Genomic DNA, 19717 nt, shown 5'->3' on the forward strand with positions numbered 1-19717 from the left:
TTAAGTGCTCAACACTTAGAGGTTGAGCTTTGGTACCAAATTGTAGAAGCAAATAACACAAGAAAGGGGGGTTGAATTGTGTTTTTAGATATTTTAAACATTTTCTTTGATCAAAAACACATTTACCGTCTGACACACATTTTTACAAGAAACATATGGTGAATTTTAAAAAGAGCTTTATCAGAAAACAATTTTCTTTATCAGATCAAAACATATATAAGATCTAAAAAAATTCAAATTTTTTGTTAGTAAAACAAAGAGATAAGCAGTAAACAATAGCACACAAGAGTTTATACTGGTTTGTCTCTATCCTAAGACTACGTAAGATCTTGGCAACCCATCAAGTTTCCACTAACTTATCAAAAGTTAAAAAGTATTCTTCACTGTCACTTTTGGTTTGGCTCTTACAAAGAAAAGCTCTACCCCAACTTTGACTTAACCCACTATACTTTTTCCTACCAAGCCACTATTGTCTCTAAACAAATTAACAAGATTTGTTGGAAGTTTGAATATTGACTAATATGACTAATATCAGATCATCTTACAAACGGATATATCTCTCAACACTTTAGTCTTTTGTCTTAAGGTTTACAAAGTGTTTTGAAAGCTTAGTATCTATACAAAAATTTACAGAAAGCATTCTACAAGAAAGAATGAATGAATAATTCGCAAGTAGGTTCGTATCTTGTATCTTCAAAGCTTCTTCTATTTATATGATTCATCTTCAAGTATTCATTGTCTAACAATGGGTAGATTCTTCACTTTGTTCTTTGTCTAAAGTCTTTAGGTTGTTAGAGCATTTAATGCTTGCATTAAATACACGTCCTTTCTTCATGCAAAGTTTATGTTGATAGGTTGGTGTGTCTTATACTTTAGTAGAAAAGTCACTTCTTCCATCATAGCAAGTCTGCACCGGCAGAACATGTCTTTTGATGAAAATCCATACTTTCAAACTGTGAACTTCATTTATTCTTCACAGGACTTTGATAGATCATAGGAAAATGTTTTCTGTAGGAGATACTCTTACACATAAATTATTAAATGAAACTCTTAAATGCATTGTTTAATATTATGCCAGATTGTCATATATTGCCTCTGGGCTTCTATGGAGGCAATTTCTTTGAGCTTCAATGAGGTCCTTTAATGGTGATTTTCCACCCTCGAGATGCAGCGGAAGACAAAGGAGAAGAGGTAAGAGGCGGCGCCATCCACTAGGGAATAAGCCATGAAAAAAGGAGCTTCACCACCAAGATGAGCCTTGGATAAGAAGCTTGGAGAGGATGCTTCAATGGAGGAAAAGAAAGAGGGAGAAAAAGAGAGAGGGGGGAGCACGAAATTGAAGGAAGAAAAAAGGAGAGAAGTTGAACTTTGAGTTGTGTCTCACAAGACTCTCATTCATCAAAGTTACAATAAGTGTTACACATGCTTCTATTTATAGACTAGGTAGCTTCCTTGAGAACCTTTCTTGAGAAAACTTCCTTGAGAAGCTTCTTTGAGAAAACTTCCTTGAGAAGCTAGAGCTTAGCTACACATACCCCTCTCATAACTAAGTTCACCTCCTTGAGAAGCTTCCTTAAGAAGATTCCTAAAGAAGCTAAAGCTTAGCTACACACACCTCTCTAATAGCTAAGTTCACCTCCTTGAGATAAGAAGCTAGAGCTTAGCTACACACCCCCTATAATAGCTAAGCTCACCCATATGCCAAAAAACATGAAAATACAAAAAAAGTCCTTACTACAAAGACTACTCAAAATGCCCCGAAATACAAGGCTAAAACCCTATACTACTATAATGGCCAAAATACAAGGCCCAAACGAAGGAAAAACCTATTCTAATATTTACAAAGATAAGCGGGCTCATACTTAGCTCATGGGCTCGAAATCTACCCTAAGGCTCATGAGAATCCTAGGGCCTTCCCTTGGATCTCTAGCCCAATCTACTTGGAGTCTTTTATCCAATGCCCTTGCGAGGTAGGATTGCATCATTCCCTCCACCTTGGAAAGGATTTGACCTCAAATCCCGAGGTTCTTCATACTCTAGGCTCCTTCCCTCGACACCTGTAAAAAGAACAAAAACATATGTGTTAGTGGTGTTTGGTATGTTGAAGTAAGGTAAGGTTTGAAAACCAATTTCCTAGGCATCTTCCAATGAAGGAACATGGTTCCTCACCAACTCAATGAGTGGTGCTACATGTATAGAAAAATATGGGACAAACCTTTTGTAAAAGTTTGTTAAGTCATGGAAGCCACAAATTTTACTTATACTTGGTGGACTGGGCCACTCAGGAATGACCTTAAATCTCTTAGGGTTCATGGGAACCCCTTGATCACTATTTGAAAAATTAAGAAAAGTAACGCAATAAAACATACCTTTTTCTGTATTTTCATATTGATTATTCCTACCAAAAAGTATGACAAACCTAAGGTGTCCCATATGAGTACCTAAGTTTGTATTGAAACTAAAAATAAGAACAAACCTACCTAATGGATCCCTATGTACACACACCATGAAGATGTTAGGTGTACGAGTGATTTTACAAAAGAGGGTTGCACCACTCAAAACATTCATCATACCACCTATTTTAGGGACTTGGTGCCTAATAATACCTATTTTGGGCACCAACAAAGCACAAGGATTTAAGCTCTTGCGAACCAAACCCTCATCCATAAACTTCTTTACTTGAGGAATAAACTCAAGCCCAAGAGGTGTGGCAATGCTAGCACGTGTCTTTTTACAAAAGAGAAAATGTGGAGGTTGTCTAAGAGGGAAAGTTTCTTTAATGTTTGTCTTTATTGTAAAATGAGTTTCCTTCTTAGCTAACCTCTTGGAGGAGACACTTACCTCCTTACACTTCTCTTTAACCACTAATGGTTGTCCATCTTCTTGGGGGTAGATTTCTTCACTACATTCTTCCCCTTTTGCTTCTTCACTTTCACTAGAGGAAGGTGAAGTAGTAGCCTCATCTTGGCTACTATAAATGTCTTGGCCCCTCATAATCATGGTTTTTGTGGTGGGGCATTGAGAAGTAATGTGTCCTCTTCCAAGACATTTAAAGCACTTTATAGAGCTAGTTTTCTCTTGCATACTAGCCTTAGGGGCTTGCTTTTCTATTGTATTCCCCTTATCATCTTTGGGCTTAGAAGGTGTCACCCCTAAGATGCCTTGACCTTGGTCTTTCTTTGGATAAGAGTGAGAGCCATAAGATTTTGAAGTAAACTTCTTTTTAAGTTATTGCTCTACCCTTATTTCTCAATCTAAGTTAGCTTCTACATTGTCCTTCCCATGGAAGTATGAGAGGTTAATGTTAGCCTCTTGAGGCTTTCTTTCCTTTTCTCTTCTATGAGAGTGAGGTCTAAGATGTGACCTATGCCTTCCTTCGTAATAGTCACGAAGTTCTTCACTTAGGCTCTTGCAAGAGTTATAACTACTATAGGAGGCATGTTTTTCTCTTTTCATTTCTTTCATTATTTTTCTTCTTTCTTCCTCTCTTATTTTCTTTCTTTCATCTTGACTTATTTCTTCCACTCTTTTTTTTCCTTTTTCTTTTCTCTCTTGTTTTTCTTTCCATAACTTGAGGGAACTCAACTCATCTAAGATTCTAGATAAAGGGTCTTTATGACTAGTACCCTCGCCATTAACACTAGATGAATGATGACTCATGTTGGTTCCTAAGTTATGGTTCTTTCTTGTTGGAGGTTTGAAAACAAAAGGTAAAAGAAACTATGGTTGAAACTAGCCAAAATAAACACTAAAAGAGGTGTGAAAGATAAGGTAAAAAACTAATTGGTAAAAGGCAAGCTATCTAGGCGGTTTGACAATGGAAGGTAAAGGAAATAAGCTATGAAAGTAAGCAAGAAATGTGAACTAGGCGAATCCTAAGAGTGTTGGGATGACCACATTTAAGGTTCCCAACAAAACACTCACAATCCTAAAGGAAAATTGCCTAAAATTATTTCACACAAATGGAAGTTTGGTAACCTATTGGAGGCTCCGAACACACTTCCAATAAAAGGCCTTTTTGTTACAAAACTTGAAAGCAATAAAGGTAAATAAATTGCAAATTAAAAAATTACAAAACATCCTCAATTTTGGTGGTTGTTATCTCTTTGGTGATTCACTCAATTTGGAGTGCTTCTTAGTCCAATAGCTCTTAAGGTGGTTGGCCCCTTGCTTCTTGACTCAAATTCTTCAAGGGATGGCACCAATCCTCCTTTCCAATTCCCTATATGGCAACTCACAAGCAAGGAAACAAAGAGACAAGCAATAACCAAAGACCAAAAAAAATGAAATGAAAGCTAAACCAATGTAGTTTTAACAAGACAATTTTTCAAGGATTATTCAACAATTAAAGCAATGAAAAGGACATAGAAGCAAGCTAGGAGTCAAAGAGAAACTTAGAATGGCTCTAGAGTAGTGTAAAAAAAGACTCCACAAACCTCTAGCTTTGGCACTTGTCTTCACACTAATTTTCAATTGAAATTTCCAATTATAGAATAAATTTTGAGCCAACACAACAAGCACACTTCCCTTTCACCTTTTTTTTTTCTGGATACTGATTTTCCTGATAACTTGTGTGATTTTTCATATTTTTTACTTTTATCCAAATCACTTGGTTCTTTTTTTATAACTTTTTTCCAGATGTCTAGAAAATTCAGTAAATATTTCAGCTCCAAATTCAAATTAACCAATTCCCAGTAATTTTTACAAGTTTGTATGTCCAAGCTGCCAGCACCAACGATTTTTTTTTTTAAGCATGGTATATTGATTGCCTTGGGCTTACTTTCAACCTTCCTATGTATGTTGAACTCACTAGGATTGTTTACCACAGTTTTAGGAGTTCAATATTCACTTAGGATCAACATTTCAGCCAGCAATTCAATCACCAAAACTCAAATTCACAATAGACACAATCAAAAGGAAACCTAAAAGTTCAAGAAAAGGTTCACAATCAAAGACTCTCTAAGAATTTTGCATGAACATGTTAAGGACTAATTAACATGAAAGATTTGACTCAAATTAAATAATAGGGAAAAAGAATTTCATACACTCATGAACAAATGAGTTAGACAAAGAAACAAGAAAATAAAATTCAGCACAACATAAGAAATCTTATGTGACAAGTTTCATGACTAGACATGACTTCTATGACAAAACTACAATAGGTGAACAAGTCACTCTAGATTTTTGAGGTTATCTTCTACTTTAATATTTTTGTAAGAATTTTATTATGGTTTAGGTTTCAGCCACAAAAAATAACAAGCAAAAACTCAAAGGAACCTAAACTCAACACAATTCATGGTTCAAGAACAAGAACAAGAAATTTGAACCATAGAAAATCAAATCTAGCTTCTATAGCAAGTTTAATCGGTGGAAACTCTAAAGAATCATGTTAACAACATTTAGCACAAGACATGTGAGGAGATACACGGAGAAAAATGAAGAAACAACAATCGAAGAGAAGGTAAAACTGAAAATCAAGGGAGGTTTAAGGAGCACCTACTTGAAGCTCTTGTGCTCTGATTACCACTTGATGGAAGCTTGCTTGTGGGGCTTCTATGGAGGCTGGATCTTTGAGCTTCAATGAGGTCCTTTAATGGTGATTTTCCACCCTCGAGATGCAGCAGAAGACAAAGGAGAAGAGGTAAGAGGCGGTGCCATCCACTAAGGAATAAGCCATGAAAGAAGGAGCTTCACCACCAAGATGAGCCTTGGATAAGAAGCTTGGAGAGGATGCTTCAATGGAGGAAAAGAAAGAGGGAGAGAAGGAGAGAGGGGGGAGCACGAAATTGAAGGAAGAAAAAGGGAGAAAAGTTGAACTTTGAGTTGTGTCTCACAAGACTCTCATTCATCAAAGTTACAATAAGTGTTACACATGCTTCTATTTATAGACTAGGTAGCTTCCTTGAGAACCTTTCTTGAGAAAACTTCCTTGAGAAGCTTCTTTGAGAAAACTTCCTTGAGAAGCTAGAGCTTAGCTACACATACCCCTCTCATAACTAAGTTCACCTCCTTGAGAAGCTTCCTTAAGAAGATTCCTAAAGAAGCTAAAGCTTAGCTACACACACCTCTCTAATAGCTAAGTTCACCTCCTTGAGATGAAAAGCTAGAGCTTAGCTACACACCCCCTATAATAGCTAAGCTCACCCATATGCCAAAAACCATGAAAATACAAAAAAAGTCCTTACTACAAAGACTACTCAAAATGCCCCGAAATACAAGGCTAAAACCCTATACTACTAGAATGGCCAAAATACAAGGTCCAAACGAAGGAAAAACCTATTCTAATATTTACAAAGATAAGCGGGCTCATACTTACCCCATGGGCTCGAAATCTACCCTAAGGCATATGAGAACCCTAGGGCCTTCCCTTGGATCTCTAGCCCAATCTACTTGGAGTCTTCCATCCAATGCCCTTGCGGGGTAGGATTGCATCAGTATCGTTTAAAAACTTAGACACAGGAATATAAACCATGATCTGATAGCACATCAAACACAATTTTTACCACTTATATTTATTTTCATTTAATCAAAATAGTTAAAACTCATGATTCGTCTTTGAGATGTAAATGTCTTTTGACTTAACAAAAAATTCTCTTGAGATAAATTCAAATCTTTCACCCATTTAATTGCATCAAGTAAAAGAAGAGCCTTTGCCTCAATAGAAGTAATATTGTATTATTTATTTTTTTTCAAAAACTAAAAAATGTGTTTCACTTTCTACTAAAAAAATATATTAAAATTACATAAAAAGTAAATTATATTTTAAAATATTTTGAAAAAAAAAATAAAAGTATTCTCCATTTGGTTCTTTATATATAACAAATAGAGAATTTTTTTTTCTTAATTATAACAAACATAGACCCAATTTTAAGTATATTATTTATTAATTTATTTTACATCCTTAATTTGTTGAAATATATTAATTAGACATTCACTCATTTTCTATTTAAGTGGATGAATTTATTGATATATTAAAAATACTAATACAAGTTAAACTTATTGGTAGGAAAGTAAATATAATTACTACTTAAATTATTTATTTTATAGATATTTTAATAATAATTTAAATTTATGATATTATTAACTAAATGGAAATAATTTAATTATTATTATGGGTATTAATTTACAAATTATTTATTTTTTTAGGTTTATTATATTTTTAGTTCCTATTTTTTTAGAAAATGTTTTTAGTTCCTGAATTTTTTATTTTTATTCTTAACTTTTTTTCCATAATTAGTTTTAATCTATATTAAAACAACTAAAAGTAGGATGAAGAAAAAGTTAGAGGAACAAAAGTAAAAATGAGAAAAATTTAAGGAACTAAAATAAGATAAAATGAAATATAAAGACTAAAAACAAAATTTGTTAAGAATTTAAGATTTTAAAAAATAATAAACCAGCAACAGTTAATCCAAGTGGTAGTGATTTTTATTTGTTAGCTAATTTAAGATTTAAATCTTGGTTAACTATGGAATAACACTGATTGACTTTTAAATATGAAATAATTTTTTATAAAATATTTTTCAGTAAAAACTAGAAAAATAGTATTAGTGTGCTTTCCATATAAACCCTTGAGAGCCACACTACGAATCCGAAGCCCAAACCATTCTGTTATGGCTATAGAATAGTCCACTTGTCTTGTTTCACAGCGAACCAAATTTCTTTAATTGATTTCCGCTTACAGGATAAGGTAATAACATACGAACAAAAGGTGTTCCAATTTTGTTTTGGACACAAAACAAAACGGTAGAGTGAGCTTTGAAACATAGCAGCATTCACTTTTCACTAGAGAACAAACAAGGCCTTCTTCTCCACCTTTTCACATTGTATTGCATCATCACCATCCATTTCCATTGTTAGCTCCTCTTAATGGTTATGGCAACTGTGGGATCTGAACCTGCTTGTGCAAGAACGGTTCATGATGTTGCATCTTCTTTCAGCTCTAAATGGCAGCACTCTTCTACGGTTAAGAAGCAGCCACGTGCTCGAATTCCTCAATGTTCTCTCAGGATTAGAGCTTGTAGTTCCATGGCTAACAAAAAGGACATCTACAACCAAGTGGGTCTGTTCCAAAATGCTATTTTTGTTGTGTAAGAGCATGTACTGACTGCTTTTGGTTAATTCTTATGTTGTATGTGTCTGTGATAAGTAAAGTGGCTTGAGTGGTTCTGTCAAATTGTGGTGTTTCCTATGGTGGATGATGCGGTTTTTATTACTAGTTATGTGTGTAGTTGAAAATGGGAAGGTGGAAAATGAAAGAGTGAGGTTTGAAAATGTGTTTTTAGATATAGATTAAATCTTCAAAAAAAAAAACTTGGATGATGATAAATGGTATCTTTTTCTTTGCAATAGATGTTCCACATCCACCAATGTCAATGGCCCACTCATCTGATTCTGGAAAAATGCCTATGGGATTAATGGGAGACCTCTTACCTCTTATCATTTAGTCTTTTTAGATAATGAGTTGTTCGGATATATGATGCAACAGAGATATAGGCATGTTGATTCTATGATAAAAATAGAGAAACAGCATCAACTATTATATTATCTATAAGGGTATAGCTGGTTACGATCGGTTCCCTAAGGGCAATGGTTAAGGGGGTTAAATACACTTTATAAAATGCATCAAATTACCTGAAAGAAAGAACGTGTTGAATGTTTTGTTTTTTATATAATAAATGCTGTCTTTTCCAATAAAGACTTTCTGTTTTTTGTTTCCATAACTTTTGTCCTTAGGGCTGGTTAGCATTTGCCTATCTATAAACAACATTACTTGTTCATATAATTTTGTTTGAAGAATGTTGCTCCTTGTAGTTTTCACATACACTTCATGCCAATTGTATCTATGATCATAGCTGATCGTGCATATCTATTTTCCCCTTTCTATTTTTGATGCCATGACAGTGGCTTTTATCATGCACAAATATTCAGTTAGTTGGTTTGTTTTGTTTGTTCTTCTCTTTCCTGAGCCGAACTAACTCAGAGCAAATTATAAGCTGTTTGAAAATTATTGATAGTTCAATGACTCTTCTGCAAATTTATTTAGCCAAAGTAAAGTCAATATCACATAACAACTCATGATAGTATTAGTATAGTCTCTTATATAAGCTGTAGGTAAGTGCTTTATTTCACTTATTATTTCCGTCAATCATAACAACCATTCAAATATGGTCAGGTTTATTTTCTCTAAAAAGGAAAATTGAAGATGCAGTTCTTCGTGCTGAAATGTTTGCATCGACAGCCTTGGAAATGGAAGAAGCAACGTGGATTAAGCAGGAAGAAATGGTACGTGATTTTGATATGTGGGATGATCCAGCTAAGTCCAATGACATCCTTGTCAAGTTGGCAAACAGTGCCAAAGTGGTTGATTCTCTAAAGGACTTGAAATACAAGGTAATGCTCTGTTCCCGTCAGTTTCATCTGAATTTTGGCAGTATTATTTGTCTTCTCTTCTATATAAAATTTGATTCGTATGAAATGATAATTGTGTTAGCCACTAAACTAATGGTATGTGGGGACTCTAATACACTAATAAAAAATAAAATGAAATGCAGCAATTACAATGAAGAAAGAAGTGTACAAAGAATGCTTCTATATACGAGGTAATTGTTATGATATTTAGTTAGATGGATGTTCTACAAAGCTCAAAGATAGCCTTCGATTTGTGGATGGCATCTTTCATTCAACCAGAATTACCTTATATTACCTCTATTTACTGTAAACTTTAGTTCTGCAATTAATCCTCTTGCTTGTTGCCTTTGGTCCACCATACTTCTTAATGAATGATATATTATGTATGGCTTAGGAAAACTGGAAAACACATGTTTGCTAAGGTTGGCCAGAATGTCACTAACAGATGAAAATTATGGCTTTATTGGCCATATGGCTCAAAATGAACCTTTGCTAATACCACTAAAACACATAACAAATGCCATGCTAGTTTTTATTTATTTTATTTTTCTTTTCTTACTATTTGAAAACAATACGATGCCCCGTTGTATGTCCTGCAGGTAGAGGAAGCAAAGCTGATCAATCAGTTGGCTGAGATAAATGCTATTGATTATGGGCTTTATAAACAAGCATATGAAACATCATTGGATGTCAGCGAGATTGTGGATCAGTACGAGATTTCTAAGCTTCTTAAAGGGCCTTTTGATATGGCAGGAGCATGTTTGGTTATAAAAGCTGGACCTAAGGGCATGTATCCAAAGGTTTGATAATGTAATGTTTGAACTTCATTATGATGATGTTTAAACTATAATTTGTGAATCTGGTTGATGTGTGATTTTTTGTGTTACTATATTAGTATAAACTTAATCCTTATTATGATTATGGTGCACTCTAAAATTGATTATTCACTTCAGCAGTTGTTCTGAAGTTTAATTGTATATAGTTTGGTAGGCATGCATGTGGAAGATGAATATCATCTTTGTTCTCCTCATGCAATGAAGTGATTCCCATTGGCAACTGGACTTTTTGGTTGATGTGTGACTTTTTGTGTTACTATATTAGTATAAACTTAATCCTTATTATGATTATGGTGCACTCTAAAATTGATTATTCACTTCAGCAGTTGTTCTGAAGTTTAATTGTATATAGTTTGGTAGGCATGCATGTGGAAGATGAATATCATCTTTGTTCTCCTCATGCAATGAAGTGATTCCCATTGGCAACTGGACTTTTTAATTTGCCTTAGTGTGTAGCTGTACCAGTCATAAACTCCTACTTTTTTTCTACAGAAATCAATTTCCATCTTCGAATTGGTATTTTTACTTTAAAATAATAAAATTTCCGGTGTTGAAGTTTTAGTATTACTTCATTCTTGGAGCTTTGCTCTTGAAGTATGAACAAGTAAACATGGTCTCCAATAGACTTACTGTTTATTTAGCACAACCTCACTCATATGTGAGCTTAACTATTGCTGAATTTATCTTCAAGCTAGGATGCACCAAAACGGGGACGGGAAACAGAAAATCTAGAAATCCCAAGATATGGGTACGGCTAGGAAACAGAAATTTTTTTAATATTTTTAATTATTTAAAAAAACTAAAAAATTAAAAAAACATGAGAAATAAGTAACAACACTAGCATATTATAAACTTAAAGATAATCCAATGGTCTACCAAGATAAAGCATTAAGGTGCAAAGTGCGAAATTAACATTAAAAAGTAATACAAGCAACTTAGTTCAATGTCTAAAACAACAAATAAAAAACATCTAGTATTGTCAACATTCTCAGTGATCAACTCATTCTCCAATTCTAACTCATCGAGTGAGAGTGAAAGAGAGGAAGCCCTAATTTTTGAAAGAGAGTGAACTGTAGAAGAGAGCATGTCGATTCTTCTTTAGTCTTCTTTCCTCTTTTTTATGTTTTTCATTTTTTTTCCGATGCCTGAACTAAATGAGTTCAATTTAGGCAAATAAAATTATACATTAAAACATGGATAAACAACCCACAAAATCAGAATCAGATCTGGAACCACAATAGAACACTTCATCTTCCTCCCCCTTTCATTCTTTCTTCCTTTTTTTTCTATCCTTCTTCTCCAAACAACACATTGCACATGATTTTACTGTCGCCCTCTTTGTCGGTAGGCAAAAAAATATCAAACCACAACAATAACAAATTTGGATCTCAACGCAACAAAAAAACAAAATCAAAACACATCTAGATCTGAATCACGTGACGGGGGGGGGGGGGGGGGCACCTTGTCCAGCGGCACATCAGATTTCATGGTAGCAAGGCATTGACGAAATGCCGCCAAATCTAGATTTGAAAATGCATGCCAATCAATTTAATAATATTCTTTAAATTTGCAAGACAAAATTGATTGCAATAAAATAAATAAGATAAAGGAAGAGAGAAATGCAAACTCGATTTATACTGGTTCGGTCACTTCGCGTGCCTACGTCCAGTCCTCAAGCAACCTGTAACATCCCAATTTTTGTAATCTAGATTAAAAAGGATTGTTATTTATAAATAAATAGAGTTTTAGAAAAAATGATGAGATTTTATAAATAAATAAATAAGGAGATATAATTATTATTAAAATAATGATTTGTGAGAAAATAAAAAGGGTATTTCATTTATTTGTTTGATAGAAAATAAAATAGAGTTTGTTTTTATAAAATAAATAAATAAATAAATATAGAGCAAATAATAGGCTGAATACCCTAGGTATAAATAGTTCTGTTAAGTCAGGTGCCTCTTTTTGGCCTCATTTTCGTTTTTCCCCTTCTCCTCTCAAAACCTTTTCTTTTTCCCACAGCCCACCAAACCTGTCTCAGAAAAATGACAATTTCGGACTCGTTCACCGTTTGATTGTCGTGAAATTTGAGTACCACGTTCGCAACCCAATTTTGAACATTCTCACCGTTGGGAATTTTAAAATCATATCTGAGCTTAGAGGAAAACCCAGCATTTTAATTTCCCGCAGAAACTCAAAACTGTCTCGGTAAAACTACGATTTTGGTTTCGTTAACCGTTGGATTTTCATGAAATTTGGATATATTGTTCGAAATTCAATTGCGAACACTTCCACCGTTGGGATTTTCGAGATAATATTCGTGGAGGGAGAAAAAGGAATCGCATGAAGACAGTACAAGTGGAGGTTTCAATCTCTTCTCCGTCTCTCTGACGTTTGGGAATTCTATCGGAGCAGTCGGAGGAATAACTGAAGGAATCTCAGGGAAGCGCTAGAGATGTTACTATCGCTGGCTGAAGACACGTGAGTCCGCTCAGAGTTAAGGGATGAGTTATTCACAATTGAGGGTTAGTGAGAACATGTATAGGGATCCTTAGAGAACTAAATTTGAGTTTATTTTAAGATGTTTATTGAATTATAATTTTTCTTTATGATTATGAATGCAATATTATTGTGTTCTATGTACCAATTGATGTCCTGATGAGAATTGATTGATAAACTTAAGTGCTCTTGATGTCTTTGTATTTAACCCATGATTTTGATTAATTGATTTTGATACAATTGTGAGAAACTATTTTAGAGGCTTTACATCCCATGTTGTGATAAAATCTTTTGTATAAATTGTTATGTTGAGGTTATGAAATGATGATTCAAACTGTGAGTATGTGATAAATTGAACATGTGACGGATGATGAAATACATGTGTATTGAGATGAGATGTGTGTATTAAGTTGTGAACTATGAACTGTGCAATCACACAATTGTAAGACCCTTTAAGGGCAACGAGTATTGTGATGGGATCCACTATGGGAACCCGACGAGTTAAAATGATTTTGAAAACAATTGAGTAAATCTGTGTATTGCATAGTTCATAGATAAAGTGTATATGATTCATGACGTGTGATAACATGTTAAATTGAGATTATACCATTGTGATTGGGATTAAGTGTATGTGATAAATTGAGTATGTATATGATTGAGATATATATGTGCATTGAAGTGTTGTGTGCATTGAGTTGTGAACTATGAATTGTACAATCACACGATCATAAGTCCCTTCAAGGGCGACGAGTTAATGCTAAGTCCCTTTTAGGGCGACGAGTTGATGTTAAGTCCCTTTAAGGGCGACGAGTTAATGATAAGACCCTTAAAGGGCGACGAGTTAAAAATTATTTTGAGAACAATTGAGCAGTCGTGTGTTTTGTACAGTTTATAGATAGAGTCTGTGTGCTAAAATGTTTTCTGGGTTGGACCTGAATCAGGAGGGAGAGGCCCTGACGGACTCTTCGGAGTGTAGGCCTTGGGGGTCACACAGTTTGAGTGCTCCTTTAAGCCTATGTTGATCCCATATGGTTAGAGCATTCTCGCAAAACACTGTGACCCTGATTGGTCTCCCTATGATATTACCTAGTGAGAGTGACTTGACTTATTATTGTGTGGTTTGTCTTGTCATGTACTCCTAGGCGTCCGACGAGGTTTTTCACTTACATGGTACCACATTGCATATAGGCTTGAGTCTTAGCATAACTGTCGCATACGCTTGCTAATTGTTTATTATGAAATTGATGTGTTATTATGTCTTGATCGGAGTGTGTGATTCCTGTGTAGTGATTGATGATTGAAAGGTGTGATTGATGGATGAAAAGTGTGATTGATGAATGACAAAGTGATGAAATAATGTGAGATATGCTAAGTAAATTGTATTTGGCTACTATATGTTGTGTTATTTCTCTCTAGTAGTTAGAAATGTGATAACTCACTCCCGGTTTGCTGTTTGTGTTTGGATCCTGTGATGATCTTGAACTTTGTGTTCGGGGGAGCAGATGAATAGGTGGATGACTATGAAGAACCTCATGCTAGAGGACATGGGAACACCACGCTCTGATAGGATGTGACATTAGGATATAGGTTCTATATTAATTGTATGAGACTTAGATGACCTTCTTTGAGTCGAGATGACTTTATTATTTATTTGGACAAGTTTGAATATGATGTAGAAAAAAGTGAATGTGAGCCTTTTACCCATTTGAAAAGCTTGTATTTAAAAATGTTTTAAAAATACTTTTAATTAATATTTGAATTTTTATTCCTTTATTAATATATATGTGAGGGGTAGAGGGTGTCACACAACCCACTTGAAATTTTCCACTATCTTTGTAAATCCTTTACAGACTTTGAACACACCTTGGGATCCTCACCTTTATGTTCAAGATTCTCCAAGAGACAACCCGTCTCTTGATTACAATTCTCACAATCCAAGAGACAATTAGTCTCTTGATTACAAATGACTTTCTGAGATGAACAGAAAGGGAGAGAATGTGAATGTATGAATACAGAGTTTTGATGATGTCAAAGTAGAATCAAACAAGGTTGCTTCAAATATTTATACTGGTTCAGCCACTTCCTGTGTCTACGTCCAGTCCTCAAGCAACTCATTTGAGATTTTCCACTATCTCTATAAATCCTTTAAAAACTTTGAACACACCTTGGGATCCTCACCCTTGTGTTCAAGATTCTCCAAGAGACAACCCGTTTCTTGATTACAATTCTCACAATCCAAGAGACAACTAGTCTCTTGATTACAACTGATTTTCTGAGATGAACAGAAAGATTTCTCTCCTTTAGAGTAGATGATACACATTGAAGATCCTAGAGGAACTTCTTTCTTTTAGAGATGATAATACAATTTAAAGTTCCTAGATGAATTCTCAATAGATTTATGAGTGTTTGTCCAAGAGTTGTTGAGAGAGCATTTGACAATTAAGTTCTCTTAGAATCTCTCTCTTGCTTTTCGAAGTCAGACACACATATAAATAGGTCATTCGTGTCTTTTCAAAATGGTTTGAAGATATGTGTCTTCTCAAAAAGTTTTTTCTGAAATTCTTCACTGGTAATCGATTACAAGTTTCTGGTAATCGATTACAAAGTTATATTTTGAAGGTTCATGTCTTTTCAAAGTGTTTTCTGAAGTGTCGTTGCTGGTAATCAATTACAAACATCTAGTAATCGATTACATGATTCAAAATTCAAATTCAAAACCCTTTTTAAACCCTTTGCTTCAAAATTGTCTTCTAGTAATCGATTACACTGCCTGGAAATCGATTACCAGAGCCTTGGATGTTGGAAACAATGTGTTTTGAGGCAAAAGCTTGATCAACCAATGAGATTATTTGAGGCTTTATCTTTTTCTTGATCTTGTTTGCTTTGACCTTGAATTATTCTTAAAGCAATGCTTAACCTTTGAATGTTTGTTGAAACAACCTTGTATTAATCTTGAAGCAATGCTTAACCTTTGAAACAACCTTGTTTGATTTTACTTTGACATCATCAAAACTCTGTATTCATACATTCACATGCGGTAGCATGAACGAGGGAGAAGCCTTGCGCGGTGAATGGTGGCACACTAATTTTTGAGGTGGGGGCTTTAGTTTTGCAACGGAGCATGTCAACGTTAGGTAGAAGAGAGGGATAGCACCTTCCATGGGGATGCGCGTGTAGGCCACCACCGTCCCCAATACATTCCCACAAAATGAAGTCACCATCCCCGTCTTGGTCAGCTGTACCTAATAAGTCAATGATGTCCCTTGGCCGTCCGCGTCCTCATGCAGTACCGGAAACGGGGAACGCCACCTAGTGGGTGTTCCTATGCTTCATAGTTTTCAAGTACTAGAACTTATGAAGTGTACCAAATTTTTTCAGTGCTATACATATAATAAACATATCTATTTTATCTAGACTTTGTAAAACTGGGTTGTTGGTTGTCTGCTTTATATGATTTCATATTTTTTGTTCTCAAACGATTTATGTAAATTTTTTCTGCTGTCCTTGGCCTACGTCTGCGTTAATCAAGCTCTGGGCAGAACAGATCCTAAGCATGTATCTTAGATGGGCCAAAAGACAAGGTTATGAAGGAAGGATTGTTGACAAGTGTCTGTACAAGAATGGAGGAATTAATTCTGCGATTATAGAGTTTGAATTTGAGTGTGCATATGGCTATCTTTCAGGGGAAAAAGGAGTTCACTACTTGATAAGAGGTTCTCCAAATGAATCTTCTCAGCTTGAGGTGTGAACATTTCCTTTCATCCTATTCAACTGCAAGCTGGTTTTCCTTTCTGATATACTGTGTTGTTTTCATATGGAATTGTATTATAGAAAAACTCTTTTTTGGAAGAAAAGTCTTCTAATACCTTATATAGAATATTAATCACAATTCCGTCACATAATATTAATAATCTATATTAATATCACCATTAGATTTTTCTACGTTTGTGTATAAAAAAAGCTAACAATATAATATTTTTAATTTACTAAATTTAATTAATCATAATTATCCGTGTGTAGGAAAATATATTATATTATTTATTGTAGAAACAACCTTCATATAGCATATAAAAATTCATGTTGGATTTGGATTTGATGGAATATCAAAGCAAGTATCGTAAAGCTGTGATCGCTGTGACCTTTCTTGAGTTGCTACAACGAGATTTAACTGTATTTTTGCTATAGTGAATTGAGCTGTATTATAACAATCATAGAATGGCTTTGTATATCAAGGAACTACAATGTTTTTTAGGCTTATGAACTAAGTATTGAAATTTGATGAAATAATTTGTTTAGTAATTCAAAATTTGCAGGCTAGCTCAGCAACTGTAGATGTTATTCCCATGTTTCTTGAGAGTGCTTGTGATCTTGAAATTGATTCTGAGGATTTGATTATCTCATCTCCCTTGATTCATGGGAAAAACAAGAGACAAACTGATCATACAGTTTGCATTCAACATATACCTACTGGCATAAGTGTCCAATCCTATGGTATGCATATGTTTGTGTTGAGATGTTGGCTTCTTAGTTTCTGTTTTTTTCCATTATATATTCAAGATTATGTTTTCTGTTTCCATTTTGTCTTTTACAAATAACTACAAAAACTGTGACCTTGTCTTCATTTGTTTCCAGTTTTCAAAGGTTAGTATAGGAAATGATGAGTTTTCCCTTATTTTGACTATGTTTCCTATTTTTAGAAATTTGTATTGGAAAATCTTTTAAAACAAGTGAAAAATGAAAGCGAAGGTGACATTTTCCCAAACCAACTAGTTCCTATATTTTGAAAGCTTATGTAAATTACAAATAATTAGTGAATTCAATTATCAAATGGGTTAATATAATTCAATTATCCATTGGGTATTTATGGCTGAATAAAAATTATAAAAGAGATTAAGATGTCTTTTGTTACATTGGTCTACCTTGGACTGCCACTATATTATGGCAAGATTGATACACAGTTGTAAATTCTCAGGCCTAGTTAGTCGCTGTTCAATTTGTGCTTTAGGGTTGAGGACCTTGAAAATTGTTTCACATGGCTGCCTAAAGAGATGAAATGGTTAATAGTTGTAGCAGGCATCGTCCGTATAATTGGCCATGGTTAATCCAGCTTGCAGTTACATTAATGTAACACATGGAGAAAACTAGCCAGTGCATGAGGAAGAAATTAATTTTTTGTCCTGACAATCATTCCATAGAACTAAATAACTACCAAGTCAGTTTCCCTTATTTTTGAAAAGAAAACTCTGCTAAGCATAAAAATGGGGATTCTACTTAATTAATTTTATGTTGTCTTTGTGCAGGTGAGAGAAGCCACTTTGCAAATAAGATGAAAGCACTAAACAGACTGAAAGCTAAACTTTTAGTGACAACAAAGGAACAAGGAGTTGCAAGTATAAAAAGTATACAGAAGGAAAACATTGTCAATTTATGGCAAGAAGAAATTCGGAGGTATGTCTCTCATCCGCACAAGTTAGTACATGATGTAAAGACAGGCGTTGAGGTGCCAGACCTAAATTATGTTCTGGAGGGGAATATTGGACCCCTTATTGCAGCTCATATTAATAGCAGAGTCATGTCATAAGGCCAGACTCCATGTTCCTTAGGCCACCATGTTCTCATTTTGCAATTGTTTAGCAAGATAGACTTAGTATTTTCACCTTTTCAATCCTGCAAAATTCTCAGGGCTTACTTCAATCCCTTGATTTCATGAGCAAAAAAAAAACAAAAAAGAGTATCAATTCATCAATTTTTGCCTGTATAGATAGATATGTTGGTGAGTTGAATGCCAACAGCATTATATTCTAAACATTTTTTTTATTTGCTTTGGCATCAAACTCTGCCAATGTTTCTTCATAGTCGATCCCTAGCCCTGGTTAAGGAGGAGGGTTGTTTAGGCCCTCGGCAACCAACGTAAAACTCACAGTTATACCTATCATGGATCATTCATGAGAGATTTTTGCAAATGCTAGGCCGTTACCAAAAAGTAACATGTTGTATCACCTGAATATAGTGTCAAATGAGCAAGGACTGCTACATCGGTGCTCGGATGTAGTGTGAAATGAGCAAGGGTCCTCTAATTTTTCTGGATGAATATGGGCAAAGAAGTTCAGATGATCAGATTTGCTACTTGGAATATTGGTATTATGACAGGTAAGTCTATGGAAGGGGTGGCTTCGGAGAAGGATTAACATTATGTGCCTACAAGAGACTAAATGGGTTGTAGAATAAGCGAAGGTGATGGATACCACTGGTTTTAAGCTATAGTACACGAAGAGGAAAAAATGAAGTAGGTACTAGGTATTATGGTGGACAAGGTTTGGAAAGAAAGCATGGTGGATGCAAAAACAATAGGAGACAAAATCTTAGCCATAAAATTAATGAGAGCATAGGAAAAGTTTTGGGAAGACGTAGAGGGGTTGGTTCAAGGCATTCCACAATAGAAGAGGATTTTCTTATGTGAGGATCTAAATGGACATGTTGGTAGTCAGAAAAGGCATTTTACAAATGCACATGGTTTTGGAGATCTAAATGAGAAAGGATAGACTATTTTTTACTTCTCCATGGCTTTTGACCTTCTGTTGTTTTTGGATGAAACAATTTCGAACAGTTTTCCATCATATCATTTGCGAAAAAGTTTTCGAAAAGTTTTAGAAATCACATACACCCTGTTCAATTTCCTCTTCTAGCGTGTTCCATCTTTTTCAGGATTCAATGTGACAATAACAACAAATCCTATCATTTTTTCTCACGATTAAGATGTTGGCCAATCCTTACAGATAAAGTTGGATCTAATTATGAGTTTGGAGAGGGAGAAAAAAAGAGTCTAGAACATTATGAAATTTTATGTAAATGTTGCTTACCTGAATTGGCTTTAGGAATAGTTTTACTTGAACATTCCATCCTACCACAAGGGATTGGTGTTAAAACAAATTTATGTTAAATTTATTAAAGTAAAATTAGTATGTTGATTC

At 34.6% G+C, this 19717-nt stretch overlaps 1 protein-coding gene across 3 annotated transcripts; it reads left to right on the plus strand.

The window, feature by feature from the left end:
- The first annotated feature begins 7686 nt into the window (after positions 1 to 7686).
- On the plus strand, positions 7687 to 19307 carry LOC114369734 (peptide chain release factor PrfB3, chloroplastic-like). Of its 3 annotated transcripts, none has more exons than XM_028326979.1 (6): positions 7687 to 8090; positions 9176 to 9393; positions 10011 to 10211; positions 16276 to 16488; positions 17060 to 17237; positions 18047 to 19307. In XM_028326979.1, the coding sequence occupies exons 1-6, from the start codon at positions 7919 to 7921 to the stop codon at positions 18325 to 18327; spliced, it is 1263 nt and encodes a 420-aa protein (XP_028182780.1). In that variant the 5' UTR covers positions 7687 to 7918; the 3' UTR covers positions 18328 to 19307. The 3 variants fall into 3 exon arrangements, with proteins under 3 accessions (XP_028182780.1, XP_028182779.1, XP_028182781.1); XM_028326978.1 differs by having other exon boundaries at positions 7688 to 8062; XM_028326980.1 differs by lacking the exon at positions 17060 to 17237 and having other exon boundaries at positions 7688 to 8062; positions 18047 to 18206.
- The last annotated feature ends 410 nt before the right edge of the window (positions 19308 to 19717 follow it).

This window comes from Glycine soja, chromosome 10, assembly GCF_004193775.1.
Source record: "Glycine soja cultivar W05 chromosome 10, ASM419377v2, whole genome shotgun sequence".
In the NCBI taxonomy this organism is placed as follows: Eukaryota; Viridiplantae; Streptophyta; class Magnoliopsida; order Fabales; family Fabaceae; genus Glycine; species Glycine soja.

Bases quoted from the DNA above. Each gene is read 5' to 3' on its own strand.
- LOC114369734 (XM_028326978.1), top strand. From the start codon at position 7,870: ATGGTTATGGCAACTGTGGGATCTGAACCTGCTTGTGCAAGAACGGTT. The intron at 10,212-16,275 runs GTTTGATAATGT...GCGTTAATCAAG, and splicing joins CTAAGGGCATGTATCCAAAG to CTCTGGGCAGAACAGATCCT. The intron at 17,238-18,046 runs GTATGCATATGT...GTCTTTGTGCAG, and splicing joins CATAAGTGTCCAATCCTATG to GTGAGAGAAGCCACTTTGCA.